Consider the following 19,037-nt stretch of genomic DNA (forward strand, 5'->3'; position numbering starts at 1 on the left):
TACATTCGTTGGAGTGTTTCTATATTCGTTAGTGCTTGTACATTCGTTGGAGTGTTTCTATATTCGTTGGAGTGTTTCTATATTCGTTGGAGTGTTTCAATATTCATTGGAGTGCTTGTACATTCATAAATGTTGAATAAAAACCCCATTAACACTTAAGGTGTCAATAGGGTTTTTATTCAACATTTATGAATGTTCAAAAATCCGATATCCAAATAATTATATCCAAAAAATATTTATGGACATCGATAATTCACTTAATGGATATCCATAAATGATTTATTGATATCCATAATTGATTTATGGATATCCATAAACGATTTATGCATAAATGATAAATGATTTTTTTTTCGATATCCATAAATGTTGAATAAAAATACCATTGACACCTTAAGGTGTTAATGGGGTTTTTATTCAACATTTTTGTATATCTGATTTATTGATATCCAAAAATTATTTATGGATATCTATAAATCACTTGATTCATGGATATCCATAAATGATTTATGGATATACATAAATATTATGGATATCCATAAATGTTGAATAAAAGACCCAATGACACCCCTAGACCATTCAAAATCCGTAAAATTCACTTAGCGAATGACGAATGAGTCATGATTGCAAATAAACTCCTTTGTTATTGTAATGCAGTTGGCGCACAGTGGCGTACTTGGAGGCTTGGGATTGGGAGCTGATGGTGGGGGCATGAAGGCTGAGTTGGGGATCGATGATTTAGTGAGGGGACAGTTCGAAAAAAGAGTGATATTGAGGTTATTTTTAAGTACTTGAGCGTAGGGTTTTTTCTGTGGACATTTTCAGTAGGGGTGGGGTGACTGAAGGAGAAGCATTTTTGGGGGAGGATATTTTGGGGAGAGGAGATTTTTGGGGAGGGGAGATTTTGTGGAGGTGATGCATACTCCACTGCTGAAACACTTTCACTATAGAGAGGAAGACTGAACCGGCTATCAATACCAGAACTAAAATTACCGAAATGCCTACTCAGGTTCAAGACGAAGGTAGTGGCGGATCAATGAAAATGGGGAGGGACAGACGCTTGTTCACCAAATACAGATACACAACTAAAATTTTCAGGGTATTTTACGGTTTTTTTTAAGATAAACTATTAGCTGATCTAACCTTGAAATTTGCAAAGAGTTTTTTACTAGCCTTTATAGGCCTGCACCACATCCTTGTTCACCAAATTCATAGTCAGTCCGTTAACCATAACAATAAAGTGACGTCAGTCCGACTACAGCCATTGACCTGACCTAAAGGTATCACTAAAGTGTTCAAGGTATTTTACGGTGACCAAATCAGAGGCTGGGCGTGACCCAAGCTTACAAACGGGCTGTAAACTCGTCCTCAGGCCAAAATGATTTTTTAATGGCATAGAGCATATCATTTACTTTAGAATGACAGTTAAATGAACTCAATCGGGTGTCTGGAAGCAAAGTTATGACCGTTTGAATTATCGTCATCTTATCAACTTTCTTAAATCAAGTTTGAGAAAAATACTTTTACTTGCGGCAGGTTTCTATTTATTTTTCACTAGCTCCCATCCGAAAATGGCTAAATTTTACCTCTTAGAGTTATAATATTAAACTCAAACTTCAGAAATAGTAAGATTAATAGTTGTACTTTATTTATTACACAAAAACCCAATTTACACAAAATTCACGTTCTACGGGCTATAGTATTCTGGCTAGGGAGGCTTGTTTCTCAATACAGTGCAGTGCGAGTTTACAGCCCTTTTGTGAGCTTGGGTCACTGATAGGTCTACGAGGAGCAATTATGACGGAATTGAAATCAAAACAAAAACGGCAATTGTAACGTCTGTTCGACACAAATTCACGCAGTCAAAAAACAAGGTGGGTTAGTATTGGTGTATTGAAGTAGGATATTTGTTTTCACCCAAAAGAAAGGAATAAATGGTTGATGTGTTGTGTGCGAGTGACCGTGCGTGCGCCTACTTAACACACAAGAGCTTCTGCATGTGTTTTTTAAAGACATTTATTGGATTTTCTATTTGCGGCGGGGTGCGTCCTAACCCCACTTCCCCCTTGGATAAGGGCCTAGATCCCCTCCTCAGCTTACTATTCATCTTACCGCTCGGTAATTTTCTCAGCCCAGCCCCATCCTTAGGTGGAGCTAGCAGGGGGGGGGCAGGGTGGGCATCCCCACATCCCCCTCTCCGTCACAGGCCTAGAATACCCTGTCGTCCTACGCACGACTAGGTCGTAGGATCAAAAATTTAAAAAATAATAATTTGCCTATCTAATGGTAGCCAATGTTCACACACGCGGCGTACTCACAACGCCGTCTCCGTGTAAATAACGTTATTTTGGCTGGCAATCCCTATTGTGCTATAAAAGCACATTTTGGACCATGCTAAGCCAAGATCCACGGGAGTAAGTTATTCCCTTTTAACTACCTGTATATAATTTTGCTTACAGAATGTCAGGTGGATGCTGTCGATCGGCGAATGCCAAAGTGGCTTCGATCATCCTGATCATTATTGGAATAATATCAGTCATTGCGGCAATAGTTGTTTTCGCAGTTTTTGCATCTAATGACTCGGCAATTTTTGGTGTACCAGCAATTGTCGCTGGAGTGATGGTTAGTGGTCTTATACAATTGACTTTTTAAGCCTACCTTATACTATTTCTTGAAGATAACGTACTCCTCTGTCTTTTGGATGAGACGTTTAAGCTGTTGGTCCCGTATGGTTCATGTGCATACACTAAATAAGCCAATATCACTCTTCAGAAAGAGTAGGGGATTGTTTCCCGGTGTACTGTCCATTCACCACCAGAAAGACCCCAATGGAAACTTTCGTGGGTTATCCTTGAATCCAATTGAATCCATTTTTTAAACAAAAAATAATAAACAATGTTTTTTTTTTTAATCAGTGATAACTGAAACAAAGAAAAAACAATAAAACAGCCCGTAAATTACTATCATTTAAGCCCTATTGCAAAACTGGACTTAGAATGTGAGTATACTTGTACTTTCCTAATTAGCGGAGGCACTGGGAGTGGGGAAGGGTGGACTTGAGAGATCCTATCAAATGGACGATCACACATGTCGCTTTTTAAATTTTTGTTTAATACTGTATACATTTTTAAAGTTGATTACAGAGGGCGTGCTCGGTCTCATCTTTGCCAACAATGCGAAAAATAGATGTTGGGTAAGTACATAATTATTCCCGATTCGATTAATACTAGCTTTTGCTGCTTTCGTTTTTATTTCGTTTTTTAAATTCAGTTTATTAAAAAAACAAAATGGCAGTGATAAAGACTAAATTACATATTGTGTATATTATAGCTAAAATTCAATAAAATATACTTAAGTCAAATTGATAGTAAAGTATAATAAAACATCAATCATAAAACAAAATTGACAAAATAAATCCATTAATACAATAAGTAGCAAGAAACACATTAAATATATATAAACAGAATCAGAAATAATTCAAGGATACTATTAGATTGATTTATTTAAATATTACAGGTTATTATAATTTTTAATGAGGAAGATGGGTCCCGTTATATCGACAGAGGACGCAAAGGAATGCTTGGACTACGATAATTGAGATTTTCCATATATTGCAGGAGCCGTTTCAATTTATAAAAAAAAGCTAGCCTTGAATTAAGAGTTGCGTAACTTATTGTATACTAGTGGTGTTTTAGCTGTGAGTCTCTTCTTGAGGAGTCATGATAATAGCTAATATGGCAAGGATCATAAAGATATTGGTGATGGTATTTAGGATGTAATAATATTTATAACAATAATAATAATGATGACAATAATAATAATAATGATAATAATAATAATAATGATAATGATAATGATAATGATAATGATAATGATAATGATAATAATGATGATGATAATGACTATTATGAAACTGCAACAATAGAAATAAATATGAAGACGTCTCTTTATTTATATACTGCTACTAATAATAATTAAAAAAAATTGAAACAATGTAAAAATGGTCTCACTTCTGCTCTTGTGGGCTGGTTACAAGCCTGATGTTGTCATTTAGACTATACAATGATATTTTTATTTTTTAAGATGATAACAGTCAACGTCGTTTCAATTATCATGGTGGTGATCTCGATTGCATGGTTACTTGGAAGCCTAAGTTTTGTTGGAATATTCACCGCCCTCAAAGTGGGTTGCAATGCATGCGGTCCAGATGACTACTGCGAAAACTGTGGCATTGTAAGCATTTTCAGAAGATTATATAATATCTATAGGCCTAATATCACAAGCGACTTGCATGTATAATTCAAACAATTATTTGTGAAAAAAAATTATATTACAGTAGAACCTCTATTAAAGGGGACACCTTCGAGACCAAAAAAGTGTCCTTCTAATAGGGGTACCGGTATCCCCTGAATAGGGGTTGGCGTGTTGGCCGCAGTATAAAATATATACTTCCCGCGTTTAGTTGCTTAAAAAGTGTCCCCTTAATAGGGATTCCCCTCTCCGTAGGACAGGCCTGGACCCCCTGTCGGCCGACACTATACGTCGAAGTCGTCGGATCAAAATAGGATAAATAATAATTTGCCTATCTAAATAACCATATTTTGATTGCCAATCCCTAATATTGAGGTCTAAAAGTACAATTTGGACCATACTAAGCCATAAAAACTCTCCACGTAAACCCTTCAGGGATTTTTTTTTTATTGCAGGATCCCGACCGAACTCTAGTCGCCCCCTTAGTTCGGACCTCTCCGTCGGACATGTAGGACACTTGTCGGCAAATTTTGGAGCCACCGCAGAATAGATATTTGCCGCAGTTTACTTCCCTCTTTGCCTAAGAAGAGTCAACTTAATAGGGGTTTCCCAAAAGAGGGGCGTTCTACTCTATAAGAATTAATATGTATAAAATTAAAGTCTAGCCTATATTGTTGAGTACATAATTAATTTTTCATAGGCCTACAATTTATTAATATTAGAATGGCATGTCGAATGGCCGAGTGGTTAAGGCGGTATAAAGAGCTATATAAATCTAACTACATTATTAGTAAACAAGATTCAATTACCTCTCTATATAGATAATACTGTCTACTATGCAGAATTTTAAATGTTTATATTTTGCAGTCTTTTCAGTATGTTATCCCCAGCTTAGTGTTTATGGTTCTATTATCAGCCATTACTCTTGCGACGTCAATCGTGTTGATTGTTTCATCTTGTACTTGCCGCAGATCAAATATGGTAAATACAATTACAGATCATTCAAACGCTTCACAACTCATAGACACTCCCTCAAACATAACCACTCTACCCTGTACGGACATACTCCATGTACGGTACTCACTAGATACACCCCCACCCCCTCTTATGTCAAACTAACCGATTTATTCGATTGATGTCTGTCAGTTGTATTTGTTTTTGGAAAATAAAAAAAATAAAAAATAATACAAATATTATAAATTATATAATAATTTCCATTATTATTATTACTATTTGAAAATGTATATGCAGCAGCAACAACAACAACAACAACAATAATAATAATAATAATAATAATAATAATAATATTAATAATAATAATAATAATATAATGTAGCGGTAATGGATATAAAAATAATAATATTTATGTAAAATTGGAGTCCAACGTTTTTCTAAAATTTCCTTAGCAAAGAAACATGTTAAGTTGAATTGAAATCCTCGATTATTGAACCAAAAATCGTATTGATAAAGAGAAACACCATATACCGGTATCTTAGGAAAACAAAATAACACCAAGCTCTTTTCTTCTGTACTATGTAGTTAACATAAAAACATATTAACTGTATAATGGTTTACGTATGAACGAGGAATTTAAATAGCAAAATAATACTGTAGTATTGATAGAAATATTGAGTGACTCAAATGTTGTTATATGATACCGTAATTCTGAAATTTGTTTTGTTGGACAAAATTCCATTTGAACGGTAATCGATTTTTCATATTTATTTTTTCAGGATTCTGCCCCAATATAATGCTATTGTTGGGTCGTTGCTTATTCTGCTGAACCAAAAATATTAATATGCATTAAACATCAACGTGGACGTACATTAATGCACCTATTTTGTATTCATTTTTATTGAATGCATTGTAGTTTTAGATAGTTAACATTTAGAATTATCAATCAAAAAGTTTTTTTACTTTTGTAAAATATTTAATTTAAATTTGTGATTTCAAATTTACCCATCTATGAAACAATCAAACGTAAGAAGAGGCCTACAAAATCAAATACATTAAGGCCCATTGAATGTATCGGTAGTTTTATACATGCGATAGGCCTATTTCAATTTTCTTATTTCATTAGGCCTATACTTTTGTAAAATATTTAATAAAACTGTAGTTTGTACTGAAAGAATGCAGTTGTCTTTTGGTGTATAATGTAAATGTTTTACTTCAGATGCAACAGAAGCAGAATTAATTTTAATGCCAGATACTCTCTGCGTCGTACGACCGTCGTGCGACGAATTGTCAGTGGCATCATTGACTTCGGGTGACCAATCAGCATTCAATTACGTACGCTGTGAGCAAGGTACGTTTCGCGAGCAATGATTTTGAAACACGTTTCCTGGAATTTGCATATTATTATGCAAATTCTCGCGCCTGTGTAATCCCGCAAGTCTGAACGCCCGACAAAGTTAATAATAATAATAATAATAATTCTGGATTTATATAGCGCCTCACGTTGACACAACCTCGAAGTGCTTAACAACAGAGAAGAAGAAGAAAAAAAAAAAAAAAAATGCAAATGTACCAAAAAAATATTTATCAAATATTTGGTTTTAGTTTAGTTTAATTAAGTTCAAATGATTGGTTTGATGATTATCAATAAAAGTTATTATTACAATGCTTTGGTAATTGGAATCATTTCAAGGCCTGTTACTTTCTTATTCATCCCAAATCCTTTCATTTTTCTTTCCCTTTTGCTTCTTGTCTTTCTTCCTTCCCCTTCAGATGTTCCTGATCTTTACTTTTCTTGTCCTTTCTTGTTTCCTTATCTTATCTCTCACATTCCTTTCTTAGATTCCTTATCTTTTCTTTCATTTTCTTTCTTATAATTCGTATCTCTGTTATATTTCATTCTTATATTTCTTATCATTTCTTTTCTTTTCCTTTCTAATGTTTCCATGTCTATCTTTCCTTTCTTTTCTTTTCTCTTCACATGTTTCCATATCTTTCCTTTTCCTTTTTCATCCTTAGCTTATCTTTCATTTCCTTTTACTTTCTTATATTTCTTATCTTTTTTTCAGTGTACCTTCTTGTGATTCCAAATTCATTTCTTTCCTTTCCTTTCTTATGTTCCTTATCATTCTTACTGTCATCTTTCTTATGTTTCCTTATCTTATTTTTTCTTTTCTTTCCTTTTCCTTTCTTATGATTCCATATCGTTTCTTTCCTTTTCCTTTCTTATGTTTAACTTACCTTTCATTCAAACAAAACAAAACAAGAAAGAACAATGAATTGGCAGAAAGAATTTAGAGGCAACTTTCAAAGCTTTCAGTGAAGAGATGTGTTAAGTCGGGCTTAACTCAAGCCCGGCTTATCCCCAAGTCTGAACGTAGCCAAAAACGTTGGTCGCCGTTGCGTTCTTCATAAAAATGGCGTCGGCCATTGGCGAGCAGTGAGAATTCCCCAGCTTTACACGAGACTGAGTTGGGTATTGGGTAGTCAGTGCAGTGATTCAAAAGCCGATGTGAAATAAAACATTGACCCACTCACTTGAAAAGTGACCCGGGTCAATATTTTACGGTAAAATATTGACTCAGAGTTTTTATTTCACTATAAAATACCCACATCCCGTCCTTATTTTATTGTAAATTATTTACCATCATATTCTATCTTTCATATTTCTAATTATGTTCTATAAAATATTATGCGAAATTGTCAAAAAAGAAGCATAGACCTATTTCCCTTCTTATAAATCCAAGTCCAAAATTACATAACACAATATGAACCATTTGTATGATATACAGAACCTTCTAAACCTGGAAGCAATCGACACCCTGGGGTCGGTAAGCGTCTTCACGGTTTCAGTAAATGGCCAGGGGGACATCAAGGGGTTCAGTAAAATATACCGGGGTCTCTAACACACAAATAAATCATTTCGACCCATGTTCTGGATATTAGTGACATAGTTCATGCAATAATTAATAAAAAAATATCTTGCAGTTGCAAATAAACATGTCCCATATGACAAGGAAACGTGTGCGACATAAATCCATGAATGAAGGTGATTGGTTGTCGAAAGCAAAAACTTCTAAACAAGGATCCAGTAAGCTTTGACATGACTTAATACAATTGAATCAACACATTTTTAAAAAATAGTTTGGAAATTTGTACCAGGAAAAAATTAAGTATTCCAAATAAATTGCAATAAATATAAAAAATGACGTTCAAAAAGCAGAAGAGATGTAAATGTACTAAACACATAGGGGGCTTTTTTGGGAACGATTGTGCGAAAATGGCAAAATGAATCGATGACTGGGTTTTTACGTTGTTCTTATATGACGTCATATGGTATATAACCATGGAGTTATTATTTTTATTACTATTATCTTATTGTTCACACTGATTTTTCTACCAAACTTCAGGGTAGGTATATGTTTTCATATACGTGTCATGGTGTACACTTTGATGTATAGGTCGGTCTCTGCGGTGTTGTATGTGTGGGTCTGTTGTGGGTGTCTAACATGTAGTGTGTCGAAGTGCACTGATGACGAATTACAGTATTTTGAATTGTGTGCCAGCGATGCGTGAAGCGGTGAATCCACCAGCGATTCGTATCAATGTACTGTAACAGTTTTATTGACGCTAAAACGATTGCATTCATTTCATCCCCTGTCGTTGTAGAAAGATGTGAAATAAAGCTAGAATCGAAAATTCACATGCCTGTCTATAACCTAAAGGACCGGCTTCGTTTTTGACAAATAAATCATGGTTGCAAATAAACCCGTTTGTTGTAACAATTGAAACACAGTGGCGTATCTAGTAGTCTTGGGGTGGGGGAGTAGATGGGGTGGGGACGAAAGGTGTGGGGAGCGAGGGTTGAGGGGTTATCGATTATTTAGTGAGGGATGCAAAACAGGTGAAATGGGGTGGTTTTAACTAATTGAGCGTTTTTGTTTGCTTCGGACATCAGTGAAGGTGGGGAGATGACTGGAAGTGGGAGCTTTTTTTGGGGAGGAGAATGCGCATCCCCCAGATACATAGGCCTACGCCATTGTTGAAACACTCCACTCTAAAAAGGAAGAGAGAACCGGGTATACCAATACCGAAATTATAATCACCAAAATGCCGACGTCATGTTCGAATCAACAGTCGAGCAGTGGCTCGAAGAGAGGGGTGGGGAAGAAGCGGAATTTTACTGATGGAGGGTCCATGAAGATAGGAAATTTTAGTCTATGGCACTTCTAAATGACCGGAAAGGTCTACTGTACTAAGACTGAAATTAACTTTCTCCTATTTTTTTCCAAAAAAAAAAAAAAAAAAAAAAAATTGGTCGGGGGTCGACTGGGCCCTTGAATCTGCTTATGTCGAGTATCTCTATTTTGAATCGGATTCACTGGCAGATAGACACAGAAATTAACGGTCGATTATGTTCCATAAAATCCACGATGACAACCTCACTATTTTTATAGTTGAAATTGACTCTAAGAAGAGTTGGATATAGTGGTTAATTTGCTTTTCTTCTAATCTCAGGGTCCTGGGCTGGGATCGCTTAGTGTGACTGAACTTTTTCTTTACAACTATATCTTAAGACGAAATTGCTCTAAAAAGAACCCCCCAAATCAAAATGTCTGTTGATAGGCATAAGTCTACGAAGAACAATTTTAAGTACAGAACTAAATCAGAGCATAAACGGACATTTTTTGTTCGACTCATAAGTTCACCCTGTCAAAAACAAGATGGATTAATATGGTGTAATTTAGTATGATATTTGTTTTCACGCATTCACTTGCGTCATGTTGCCGTTTCATGTGTGTGTGGAAGAAGGCATGATGGTTGGTATATTGTGTGCGTGTGAACGTGCGTGCCTCAGCCCATATCATGGTTAGAGTGGTCTGGATTGTTTGTCGGCAAAGTCCCTCAGGACTCTTTCTATTTCGTATTTCGGGGTCTGTCACTGCTTCCCCTATCTCCCCGACGTTTCAAAGCAGATTTGCACACAGATGTAGATCTACGGGAGTGAGTAAACCCTTTAACGGATGCGGATGTTGTGGATCGACAAGTGCCAAAGTCGCTTCGATCATCCTGATCATTATTGGAATAATATTCATCATTGCGGCAATAGTTTTTGTGCCACTGGTTGGTGGTCCGGCAAATATCGGAAGAGCGATGGTGAGTGGTACATTGAATTTGTAAGCCTACCTCATCAAGTACACCGGTTAAACACTGCACCGTCTTCTTTCGGTTGGAACGTTTAAGCCGTTAAAGAACCCAGTACACGATTCTGAAAGAGTAGGGGATTGTCTCCCGGCGACTATTCGATCACCACCAGAAGGATCCTAATGGAAATAAGTCTTTAAACTTTCGTGGGTTATCCTTGGTGTTTATACTGAATAAATTGAATCCAATTCATTTTTTTTTAATGCTAATTTTAAAAAAACCGATCAAAACCCCCATAAATTAATGCCATTTATTGCGAAACTGGATTTAGAATGTAAGTACTCTTGTATTTTCATCATTGGTGGTGGCACTGGGAGTGGGGTGGGTGGTTGGAGGTGGATTAATTTGAGACATCCTATCAAATGGACGATCGCACATGTCATTTGTTAATGTTTTGTTTAATGTTCCTTTTTTGAAGTTGATAACAGAGGGCGTGCTCGTTCTCATCTTTGCCTACAATGCAGAAAATAGATGTTGGGTAAGTAAACATTCTAGAAGTAGCTTTTGTTGCTTTTGTTTTTCAATTCAATTTATTCTTTAAAAAAAATCCCAAACAAATAACAATGACAAAGACTAAGTTACATAATATCAAAGATAATAAATAGCAGAAGATAGAGCAGCTTCCCAAAATAGTGGAACATCCGGTCGATGTGCATTGTGGGTACACGGAGAAAAATGTTACTGCATCCGCGCGGCGGCGCTATATAGTAATAATAAAAGCGGCGCTCTGGTTCGTTTGTTTCCTGTAGTTTCTCCACTTAGTAAAATGTTCAAATTTTACTGCATCCGCTGGAGGGCGGATGTTCCATCAATTTTAATGCAAATACGCGGAACAGCTCATTCTTCTGCTATTTAAGTTCTTTGATAATATGTATATAATAGATCATATAATTTATAGTCAAATTGATCGTAGAGTGTATAATAAAACCACAATCATTAAAGATTGACAAAATAAATTATTTAACACAGTATAATATGAAGAATCAAAAGGTCCACTGATTAATCTCAGATAAGATAATATAATACATATTCTAAGTATTGACATTCACACCATCGTATGCATGTGCCACCGTACTCTAAGTATTGACATGCACACCATCATGTGCATGTGCCACCGTACTCTAAGTATTGACATGCACACCATCGTGTGCATGTGCCACCGTACTCTAAGTATTGACATTCACACCATCGTGTGCATGTGCCACCGTACTCTAAGTATTGACATGCACACCATCGTGTGCATGTGCCACCGTACTCCAATGGAATGCACGCCATCGTGCTGGGATTCAATATTTCGACATTAATTATGTCATCATTAGGCATTCCTGATGATGACAGAGTTAATGTCGAAATATTGAATCCCAGCACGATGGCGTGCATTCCAATACTTGGAGTATGTAGTATACTATTTTACACTATCAAGAATTAGTTAAAAATATTAATTTAAAAAAAAGTAAAAATCAGAAAAAAAAAGTCAAGGGTAGGCATACTACTAGATTGATTGATTTATTTATTTAAAAAAAAAATCATTTGTACTAAGCTATATCCACAGAGGACGCAAAGGAATGCTGGGACTATGTAATAATGGAGATTTACCGAATACTGCAAGAGCCTTTAATTATTATTTTAATTTGTGAAAAAAATAATAAATGTATAATAAATAAATATACTACTACTACTACTACTACTGCCGCCGCTGCTGCTGCTGCTGCTACTATAGTAATAATAATAGGCCTAATAGTAATAATAATAATAATAATAATAATAAGGTCGACGATGATGCTGATAATGATACAAATAATAATAATAATAATAATAATAATAATAATAATAATAATAATGATAATAATAATAATAATGATAATGATAATGATGATAATAATAATAATAATAATAATAATAATAATAATAATAATAATAATAATAATAATAATAATAATAATAACAATGTTATAGTATAAGATCTACAACATTTACCACAATTTATCGTAATAGTCAATAGATTATACAATGATATTTTTATTTTTAAGAATATAACAGTCAACGTAGTTTCTATTATTATGGTGGTTATCTCGGTTGTATGGCTAATTGGAAGCCTATTTTTGCTGAAATATTAATCGCCCTCAAAGTGGGTTGCAGTAATTGCGGTAAAGATGACTACCTCTGCAACGAAAAGAGTGGCATTGTAAGCATTTTTGAAAGTTTATATAACAGTTACGGTACATTAAGGTGTCGCCAATTTTCTTTTTTATATCAGTTTGTTTCATAGCCGGGCCGTGTTTCAGGCGACATCAACTAGATGACGTTGGACTCCTGTGAATCCCCCTTCTCCCATTCTCGAATCCCTAGTGCAAATATAGAGAACGCCAGATTCATTATAAATGAAGTGGTTTGGTCCAGCAGACGTCCAAACGCCGATCAATATTTTAAACAATATTGACAATCAAATTTTTTAATGCTTTAAAGTAGAGAGGAGATTCACTCAAACAAATATGCCACTCATGTTGTGACACTTACATGCCCCCCCAACACTTCCACACCCCGTGCCCCGTGACTCGCCATTACGCCACTGAGCCAAACTTGCTAATCTCTGTTTCTCTGCAGGCAGTGGGGTTTGGTGGGGGGGGGGGGGGCTCAAGTCTGTTTTACCTTCATCATATGCCGGTACCCATTTCCTGTCTCTTATACACATCTAGATGTGTATAAGAGACAGACTCTAAGTATTGACATGCACACCATCGTGTGCATGTGCCACCATATTCTAAGTATTGACATGCACACCATATGCATGTGCCACCATATTCTAAGTATTGACATGCACACCATCGTATGCATGTGCTACCGTACTCCAAGTATTGACATGCACACCATCGTGTGCATGTGCCACCGTACTCCAATGGAATGCACGCCATCGTGCTGGGATTCAATATTTCGACATTAATTATGTCATCATCAGGCATTCCTGATGATGACAAAGTTAATGTCGAAATATTGAACCCCAGCACGATGGCGTGCATTCCAATACTTGGAGTATGTATTATACTATTTTACACTATCAAGAATCAATTAAAATATTAATTAAAAAAAAGTAAAAATCAGAAAAAAGGTCAAGGGTACTACTAGATTGATTGATTTATTTATTTTAAAAAAAGATATCATCTGTACTAAGCTATCCACAGAGGACGCAAAGGAATACTGGGACAATGTAATAATGAAGATTTACCGAATACTGCAGGAGCCTTTAATTATTATTTTAATTTGTGAAAAAAAAAAATAAATGTGTAATAAATAAATATACTACTACTACTACTACTACTACTACTACTACTACTACTACTACTACTACTACTACTACTACTACTACTACTACTACTACTACTACTACTACTACTACTACTACTACTACTACTACTACTACTACTACTACTACTACTACTACTACTACTACTACTACTACTACTACTACTACTACTACTACTACTACTACTACTACTACTACTACTACTACTACTACCACTGCCACTGCTACTGCTACTGCTACTGCTACTGCTACTGCTACTGCTACTACTACTACTACTACTACTACGACTACTACTACTGCTGTGTTGCTGCTGCTGTTATTACTACTACTACTACTACTACTACTACTATAGTAATAATAATAGGCCTAATAATAATATTAATAACAATAATAATAATAATAAAGTCGACGATGATGCTGATAATGATACAAATAATAATAATAATAAATAATATTAATATTAATAATAATAATAATAATAATAATAATAATAATAATAATAATAATAATAATAATAATGTTATAGTATAAGATCTACAACATTTACCACATTTTATCGTAGTAATCAATAGATTATACAATGATATTTTTATTTTTAAGATGATAACAGTCAACGTTGTTTCTATTATTATGGTGGTTATCTCGGTTGTATGGCTAATTGGAAGCCTATTTTTTGCTGGAATATTAATCGCCCTCAAAGTGGGTTGTAGTAATTGCGGTAAAGATGACTACCTCTGCAACGAAAGTGTGGTATTGTAAGCATTTTTGAAAGTTTATATAACAGTTACATTAAGGTGTCGCCAATTTTCTCTCATATCAGCTTGTTTCAAAGCCGGGCCGTGTTTCAGGCGACACCAACTAGATGAGCAGTTCCACGGAACGTTGGACTCCCGTGAATCCCCCTTCTCCCATTCTCGAATCCCTGGTGCAGAATTATAGAGAACGCCAGATTCATTAAAAATGAAGTGGTTTGGTCCAGCAGACGTCCAAACGCCGATCAATATTTTAAACAATATTGACAATCAAAATTTTTAATGCTTTAAAGTAGAGAGGAGATTCACTCAAACACCGTCCAATATGCCACTGATGCTGTGACACTTACACCCCCTCCCTCCCTCTACCCCCTCCCCAACACTTTCACACCCCGTGCACCGTGACTCCCCATTATACGCCACATATATAAGGCCACAAGCAACTATTATTGAAAATATTTTGATTACAGTAGAACCACTATTAAGAGGACACCTTTGGTACCAACAAAGTGTCTTCCTAATAGTGGTGTCCCCTGTGTAGGGGTTAGCCGCAGCTTAAAAAACGGTAAACGCCCTACTTCCCTGTTTAGTTTCTTTGCCTTGCTTTGCCTAAAAAGAAGTGTCTCCTTTTACCAAAGGAGGGCGTTCTGTTGTATTAGATTTAATATGTATAAAACTAAAGCCTAGCCTATTTGACTGATAATTAATTTTGTATACAGTTTATTAGAATAGTAAACAAAACATAGCAGTGTCTAATCGAATTCCTCTCTATAGGTAATACTGTTAAATCACATGATCTTTGTATAATTCTTACAGGATTTGAAATGTTTATTTTGCAGTATTTTGAGTATGTTATCCCCAGCGCAGTATTTATGGTTCTATTCTCAGCCATTACTCTTGTGACGTCCATCGTGCTGGTTGTTTCATCCTGCACCTGCTGCAGATCAAACATGGTAAACACAATCCCAAATCAATCGCCTCACAACAACTCATAGACACTCCTTCTTTCTCCAGTCACACACACATACAGACACACACCCCCTCACAAACATACTCCCTGCACGGTTCTCACCTGATACCCCTTATACCCCATATATCTAACTAACTCATTTATTCGATTGATGTCTGGCGATTATATTTGTGTTTGGAAAATAATAATAAACATATTTATATAATTGATATAATAATAATAGTAATTAACATTATTTTTGTTATTATTTAAAGATGTCCTCTATACAACAACAAAAACAATAATAATTATATAATGTTTGGTAATAAAAGCAATAGAATGTAAATATATTTATGCACACGAATAGACGTTTTCTCAAATTTACTTAGCAAAGAAGCAGGTAGATTACTTGAACTGAAATACTTAATAATTTAACCAAAATGACGTTGGTAAAAACACCACACATCTGAGAAAAAATTAAAATGAACGAAAATAAACCCGAGTTTTTTCCTTCTGGACAATGGCGTATCTACAAGTCATGAAATGGGGGGTTGGTGGTGGGAGATGGGGCCGGGGATGATGGGGGGCTCGATGATCAGTTGAGGGGCGCTCATTTGCAAAATAAGGTGATTTTGGGTGTTTTTAAACTATATTTTGGGGGGTTGGGGAGGCGGGAGTAATTTTTGGGGGAGTGGGCCCCTTCCCTCTGTTCCCCCGTAGATACGCCACTGCTTCTGGACTATGTAGTTAACACATAACATAACAACGCTTATAACGAAAATCTCATTTTTCAAAATTCTTATCTTTCTTTGTTCTTTATGTTGTTTTCTTCTTTCTGTCTTGACGCTGGGTAAAAAAGCACATAGAGACATTTTATTATTCTGTACGCTATAGAAATGGAAAACCGTACCATTAAAATAGTAATCACATGATTGGTATACAACAGATTTTATGAACGAGGACTTGAAATAGTAAAATAATACTGTAGTAAGTAATAGTTAGTGATTCAAAATTTTGCTAAGATAATTCTGAGATTTGTTTTGTTGGGCAAAATTCAGTTGTGCGGTAATCGCTTTTTTCATATTTATTTTTTTTCAGGATTCTGCTCCATTATAATGCTAGTGTTGGATCGTTGCTTATTCTGCTGAGCCAAATGTTACAATGCATGTACTGTATGCCTAAACATCAACGGGGACGTACATTATTGCACCTAATTTGTATTAATTCTTATTCAATACGTATTTTATGAATTATAAGAATTATCAATCAACCAAGTCTCTTTTCTTTTGTAAAAATGTTGAATTTAAATGTGTGAGTTGAAATTCCCATCATTAGGATACATTAATGTAAAAAAAGTAAACGTAGAAGGTAGGCCTACAATATCGAATACAGTAAGGCTCATTGGTTAATGTAGGCCTATCGGTAGTTTTTTATATGCAATATTTCAATTTTCTAACATTACTTCATATATGCTTTTGTAAAATATTTAATAAAAATGTAATTTACTGAAAGAATATAATTGTCTTTTAGTGTATAATGTAAATGTTTTACTTCATATAACAGAAGCAGAATTATTTTTAAAGCTATGCACTTGTTGTGTCGTACGACCGTCGTGCGACGAATCCGGGGTAGACCACGCAACGCCGCTTGCTGACCGTCAGTGCACTGTAAAAAAGCTAAACGTGTATAGAGATAGCTTAATGTATTTAGGATCTTGACGTGTTTAGCATTAAATGTGCTTAGGTATTGACATCATGATGTCAAAAATCTAAGCACATCTAATGCTAAAACACGTCAGAAACCTAAAAACATTAGGCCAGATCTAAACACGTTTAGCTTTTAAACGTGTCACTAAAAACGGGACAACATTGCGTGGAGCTTTGTATTTAAATGCTCCACGCTGTTTTTACAGTGTGGCATGCTAAAACACGTCAGAAACCTAAACACATTAGGCCAGACCTAAACACGTTTAGCTTTTAAACGTGTCACCAAAAACGGGACAACATTGCGTGGAGCTTTGTATTTAAATGCTCCACGCTGATTTACAGTGTGGCATGCAGTCTGAGCGGATTAAAAACTATCCGTTGCGTTCTTCATTGGATGGCGTCGGCAGACGACCGTCGGGCGCAATGAGTTCCCAGCTTCAAACAAAAGTTTATTAAAATAAAGTGAACCAATACACCAGGAATTACATTGAGTAAACTCATACACCAGGCAATTACACTGAGTAAACCCATACACCAGGCAATTACACAGAGTAAACCCATACACCAGGCAATTACACTGAGTAAACCCATACACCAGGCAATTACACTGAGTAAACCCATACACCAGGCAATTACACTGAGTGTGGTATTGTGTACTCAATAATCGTGACCATAATCTTGAAGAATATTTAGCAGGGATTCAGAAGACGATGATAAAACATTGACCCACTCACTTGAAAAGTAACCCTAGGTCAATGTTTTGCTGTAAAATGTTAATTTCACTATAAAATACTCACACCCGGTCCTTATTGTGCTCGAATAAAACACAGGTCCAAAATTACAGAACATAATTTGGACCATTTGTATAATATGGAACCACGGTTCTCAACCTTATTATTATTATTTATTATTATTATTATTATTATCATCATTATTATTATTATCATTATTATTATCATTATTATTGTAAATATGTCACTTTTAATTGGAATTTTTAAAATGGCTAAGATTATTACGGTCCTGTGTAAAGGTGGTAATCGAGAAGATGAAGGCCTAGCAAGCTATAGGCCAATTTTGATTCTGCAAATAAAAAACAAGTCGTTTTATTGTAACTCTCTATGGATGTTACTAGATGAGTTCGGACTTCAATGAATGACCCAGACACCAAGTAAGCTGGATGTTAACGGTTTTATTCCATACAAAGTGTGAGCCTCCAACAAGACGCAGCTTGGCTAGTCGACGAACCCCCACGAGAGAGCGAGACTCCGCGGGAACATCCCATAATAGAGTCCTTGAAAGTTCAAAGGTTACATTATCGTATTTTGTTAATAGTTCTTTATAAACGATTTATGGTACAGCTCATTTCACTATTTCTTGTTTTATAAACATTAAGCTGATCTGACCTTGGGACTTGTGAAACTTATTATTATATAGATCCACTACATCCGAATTCATCAATTCAGCCGCCAAATGCGTAGTCAACCATCCTGAAAGCATGAGGTCAGCATGTTACTGTGAATAATAATTTGTTAATAAGTCAAAAGGCCTCTATAGTATTATTATTTATACACGAGATACGTGAAATCGAAACAGACGACAATTAAAGGTTTGCTCGACACATAACTTCATCCAGCCAACAAGCAAGGTAGGTTTAGTAGTGGTATATTTTAGTTATGTACAGAGAGCCATAGATAGAAAGAGTTGCGACATTGAGAATTTAGAAGCCATTTTGTGTCATACGCGATGCGCGTTCTGTGTCCAACGTGATGTGCGTTCCTGTGTATAATATTGTATAATACAGTTAGCGGCCTCCTGTATAGTTTAATTTCATTTAATCTTTTTAGCAGTCGAATTTCATGTAACTATTTATAGATTTTTTAAATGATTTCACTACTTTATATCCAATTTCATATTATAAATAC

At 35.4% G+C, this 19,037-nt stretch overlaps 1 protein-coding gene and 1 long non-coding RNA gene across 8 annotated transcripts in view; both read left to right on the plus strand.

Annotated features, from left to right (window-relative positions):
• The window catches only part of LOC117119862, a 31,884-nt gene that overhangs the window by 3,241 nt on the left and 9,606 nt on the right, over positions 1 to 19,037 (plus strand). For 3 of the 7 annotated variants that reach the window (XM_033264843.1, XM_033264858.1, XM_033264864.1), the window contains 5 exons: positions 2,457 to 2,619; positions 3,131 to 3,190; positions 4,081 to 4,230; positions 5,116 to 5,229; positions 5,982 to 6,379. In XM_033264843.1, coding sequence (XP_033120734.1) covers positions 2,457 to 2,619; positions 3,131 to 3,190; positions 4,081 to 4,230; positions 5,116 to 5,229; positions 5,982 to 5,999 — 505 coding nt within the window. In that variant the 3' untranslated portion in view covers positions 6,000 to 6,379. Of the gene's footprint in view, positions 1 to 915; positions 1,872 to 2,456; positions 2,620 to 3,130; positions 3,191 to 4,080; positions 4,231 to 4,703; positions 4,799 to 5,115; positions 5,230 to 5,981; positions 6,380 to 18,592; positions 18,761 to 19,037 lie in introns of those variants that run through there. The other 4 variants (XR_004447257.1, XM_033264871.1, XM_033264851.1 and 1 more) reach the window with 4 other exon arrangements.
• Positions 10,229 to 16,914, plus strand: LOC117119921. Its single transcript, XR_004447258.1, has 5 exons — positions 10,229 to 10,359; positions 10,826 to 10,885; positions 14,309 to 14,463; positions 15,300 to 15,413; positions 16,508 to 16,914. It is a non-coding gene; the product is annotated as an uncharacterized LOC117119921 (long non-coding RNA).

This window comes from Anneissia japonica, unplaced genomic scaffold, assembly GCF_011630105.1.
Source record: "Anneissia japonica isolate Jap-2015-1 unplaced genomic scaffold, ASM1163010v1 scaffold287752_len1182401_cov188, whole genome shotgun sequence".
Taxonomy (NCBI): domain Eukaryota; kingdom Metazoa; phylum Echinodermata; class Crinoidea; order Comatulida; family Comatulidae; genus Anneissia; species Anneissia japonica.